The 4186-nt window shown below is 41.7% G+C and overlaps 1 protein-coding gene across 1 annotated transcript in view; it reads right to left on the bottom strand.

Annotated features, from left to right (window-relative positions):
- TXNDC16 (thioredoxin domain containing 16) overlaps positions 1-4186 on the bottom strand; it is an 81314-nt gene that overhangs the window by 53493 nt on the left and 23635 nt on the right. The window contains exon 8 of the mRNA XM_023514489.1: positions 1646-1736. Within this exon, the coding sequence (XP_023370257.1) occupies positions 1646-1736 (91 nt within the window). The remainder of the gene's footprint in view (positions 1-1645; positions 1737-4186) is intronic.

The raw sequence follows: 4186 nt of genomic DNA, 5'->3' as shown, positions 1-4186 counted from the left end.
ACCTCTTATAGTAGCCTTATCTGATATTATCACCCCAAACTTAAATAGTGCCTAGAACACAGAATGCACTCAATAAATATTTGCTGAATCAAAGAATTAACAAACCAAAGAAAGAATGCATTCACCTCACCCCAATTAAGAGACAACCCAAAGTCACTGCCAATTACTTTATGCAGAAGTGATACGGTAGGACTTCTGTACTCAGAATCCAGCCCTTCCCTGTCACCTCAGGTCCAGGCTTGACTCCTCACCACCTTAATATCCACAAATAAATGATAATTTAAAAATCCCCAATACATCACATACTCAAAAGTAAATAAGAAACAACATAATTGTACATTTAATTCTCAGTTAAAAATGGGGAAAAACAAAAAATTTGGCACAATATTCTGCCTTAGTCTTAGCTCAGCCTCTACGTATATATGGCCATCTCTTAGTCTTAGATCAGCCACCTCTTTGTGTTTTAAGCACGTGACCGTTATTTGCAATTGTGATAACACAAGAGAAAGTACAAGTAACTAACCTCCCAGACTGTGGGGCTCGCATGGAGTGACTGAGGGATGGAGGGTAACAAGGTGTCCCCCGTTCCAGGATGGGAAATCGGCAGTCTACCCTGGGAGGGGCCAAGTCACTGCTAAGCTACCCCTATGGTGTCATCCAACTCAGTGACTACTTATCGTGAACACGCACTGCCAGTGTGAATGCCAAACCGTTAGAAATATAATTCACGCACAGATAGTAAGCACCTGTCAAAGTTTTATTTAACTCATTAATGAGGGAAACAGCAATGGAGACTAATGGAAAAAGGAATGCTGGTGAATGTCATACAGAGCCATACAAATACAACTTCTTTCTGTATGAACTTTCTTCTCTCCTTCCCTCCCTCCCTCCCCAGAAATCATTTCACTTCATTGGTTTTCTATGCACTAGCCTCTAAATCTACAGAGCTGTAAAATTATCAGGCTTTAAACCATTTTGTGTAGTATATCAAATAGCTGCTATTTTCTGAAAGGTCAGCAGAGGGGCTCATTAAAGATGCTTGATGCCATTAAAAAGGCCATACGATCACCATTTTGCTTTGCTTTGGATACTTTTCCTGAACAGCATATTGCTTAAAAAAACAAAAAGAAAGAAAGAAAGACTTTAACCCTAGCTTGGCCAGCCAAAACCAGTGAAAAAGCAGGCTTCTACCTAGAATTCAAAGCTAGAAGCTAGACAAGAAAAATAAACATGCCATTCAAAAACTGTACTTAAAATATACTTAAGATCGTTAAGATAAAGTAACTTACAGAACTCTTATGGAAGCCTCTAGAGCTTCATTATAGAAATTGTTATTTTATCCCCTATCTGACCACTGCGGGCAATCGACTCCTAAGATAGCCCACTGGGCCACTCACAGGATCACCTCTTGTGGCTTATTCACATCATCTTCCTTCACCTTAATCTAAGGCCATTGCTGCATACTTCAGACTGCAGTGCAGGCGCTGACGGCGCTGAAGGGGAGGTCAGGTTTCCTTTACACGGATATTCACACCTGGGTATGATCCCTAAGACTAGTCTAGGCTGTGGGATGGATGTGCTGACTAAGGAACATGAAAAAAACAACACAACACTTTAAATGGTTGATATCTCCTCTTATACATACCCAATACTTTCCAAAACAGCAATTTCTGTGGTTAAGACAAATTGGTACATGGTCCCGTACACAAAAGCAGCTTCCATGACTGCTCTGTGCTCTGCAGAAGAGGCGAGGGAGGGGGAGACGGGAAGAGTTAGTGCGTGTGACTCGGCCTCGGTTTCTACTCTGAGTATAGATAGTCTGCGGGCTGTTGTAGTCTGCTATATTAAAGAAAACTCCTTTGCAGCGTCCCAGTTGAGTATTTAACTGCCTTTAAGTAAGTGCAGGCAGTTAAAGAAATTACAAAAATCCTATTCTATTCAAGGTAAGAGAAGAATTAAGAGGGAGTGGAAAACTACTTGAGAATATAATTTGTGACAACTTTGTGAGAATTTTTTTCTAGCAGTAGGAAGAGAACATGAATGCACCATAAAACTTTCTATGTTACTTTTATATCTGTGCATGTCTGTGTATATTGGTTCTGGGTGAGTTAACTTTTAACCAACCATGCTTATTGACAAATAACCCTATAAAACCTATCAAGGCTTATCAACAAAACAACTGTTGCCCCCACCCCCCAGCCTGTTTCTAATTCCCAAGGGACAATCACTTTCAACTCTTTACTGTTTCTTCTGTTATTTACCTCTGAGACTTTAAATGGCATTCTCGTACTTCTCTTTTCTGATAAGAAAAATACACATACACACTTATAAAAAGTGTATTATCTTTTGAGTTCTCACCATGGAAGATGATAAATTTCTTTTCTGAAACCCAGCACCACATACATACCTCTCACTCAACAACTGTCTCCCACTGTAGTTCTGATTTTCATAATATCCAGTATATACTCAGTATTTACACTGCTACAACTCAGTAAATAGTATTTACAGATGAGCCGTGCAGTACAGAACCACATTTCCTTTCCTAGACAACCTCTTCACTGCAGTTATTACTATCTTTTTTAATTTCTTGTTTTGATTATTTTCCTAAACTCTTCCACAATTATCTACCCCTCTCAATACTTCAGATATTCTCAGGTATACTGTCGATTCTACCCTGGAGGCATTTCGGCAGAGCCTTCTGATTTGCTCCAACACTGTTTCTTGGCCTGCTACACACCAGCCACCCTGGCGACTCTCATACTCCGGGTCCTTCTCCCTGTCACCCACATCTTCTTTCCTGCTCCCTTGCTCCCATTCTCTAGCACATTCCTGGGAGAGCGTATGTGCAATACACACTTTTTGCAGTCCTACATGTCTGAAAGTGTATTAATTCTACTTTTGCATTAACTATACTTGGCTCATGAAGAACATGAGGTTCAAATCATGTCCCCTGAAAATTCTGAAAACATTGCTCCATTTATTTTCATTTCCAGCACTGCAACTGAGAAGTTCAGTGACATTCTGAGTCTTGATCCTTGAACTCTAAACCATTTTGTCCCCTACTCAGGAACATTTTCCTAAATTCTAAAATTATAAAATGAGATGCCTTGTTGGGGCTCTGCAGTCACTCACTGTGCTGGGACTTAGTGGGCCTTTGCAATCTGAAAACTCAATCCTTCAGTTCTGGAACATTTTCTTAAACTATTTCTTTGCTGACTCCCTCATTTTATCTTCTCTTTTCTCCTCATTGCCATTCTAGACAACTGTCTTCCTCTTCCAGGACGTGCATCCCACATCAGCACGTTATTCCTCCAGCACCCCACCGTGTTGCAGTCATCTACTACCCCACCCTGGATCACTCCTCATCCCACGGAGAACTGAGCAGTGGCCACACTGTTACTCTCTCCAGTACCACCCCTGCCACAGCACGTGGTAATTTCATTATCCACATAGATGATCCTTTCAAATCCCTGGCTGCCCAGTCCATGGCCTTCTCTACTCCAGTGACCAGTCTTCAAACTTAACACTCACTCCAGGCCATGTTATTACCAACACCGCAAACCCCTCCAGTCTCCATGCCTAGCCTTTCCCTACACACAAACGGCACATCCCTGAGTCACCCTGTCTAGCACCCAGCGCTAAGCCATCAAGACCTACAACCCAGAGAACCTACCACTTGTCCCTGTCCTTCAACCTTCTCTGGCCCTCTTTTCCCTCCTAATTAAGCTTAAATTCCATGGTCAATCTTTATAATCATTCCCCTGCCCATTAGGCTAAAATACAACTCAGGTTAAGTTCAACATTCTGCCCAGTCTATTCTTACACCCACGAAAGTCAATACAGCTGGAAGTGGGGAAAAGAAAACAAGAACATGCTAGCATCACCAAGCTGGGATCTCACTTTAAATTACTGTCCAGCAACCATTCTTTATTTCCAGGCCTCCTAAACAACTATTTCATCTCTTCCTTTCTCTTCTCAAACTAGTTGATGATTTTACTTCTATTTAAGTAGAAAATAAAACCAACTTGAAAAATGAACCAAAAGCACTTCCACAAGCTCCCAGCACCGTATCTGTCTGTCCACTTACCCCTAGATGCCCAAAAGCACTGCCACAAGCTCCCAGCACCGTATCTATCTGCCCACTTACCCCTAGATGCCCAAAAGCACTGCCACAAGCTCCCAGCAC

Source organism: Otolemur garnettii, unplaced genomic scaffold (assembly GCF_000181295.1).
Source record: "Otolemur garnettii isolate 467f Iridium unplaced genomic scaffold, OtoGar3 scaffold00054, whole genome shotgun sequence".
In the NCBI taxonomy this organism is placed as follows: domain Eukaryota; kingdom Metazoa; phylum Chordata; class Mammalia; order Primates; family Galagidae; genus Otolemur; species Otolemur garnettii.
Note: the sequence above shows the minus strand (reverse complement) of the source record. Positions and strands in the feature narration are given on the sequence as shown.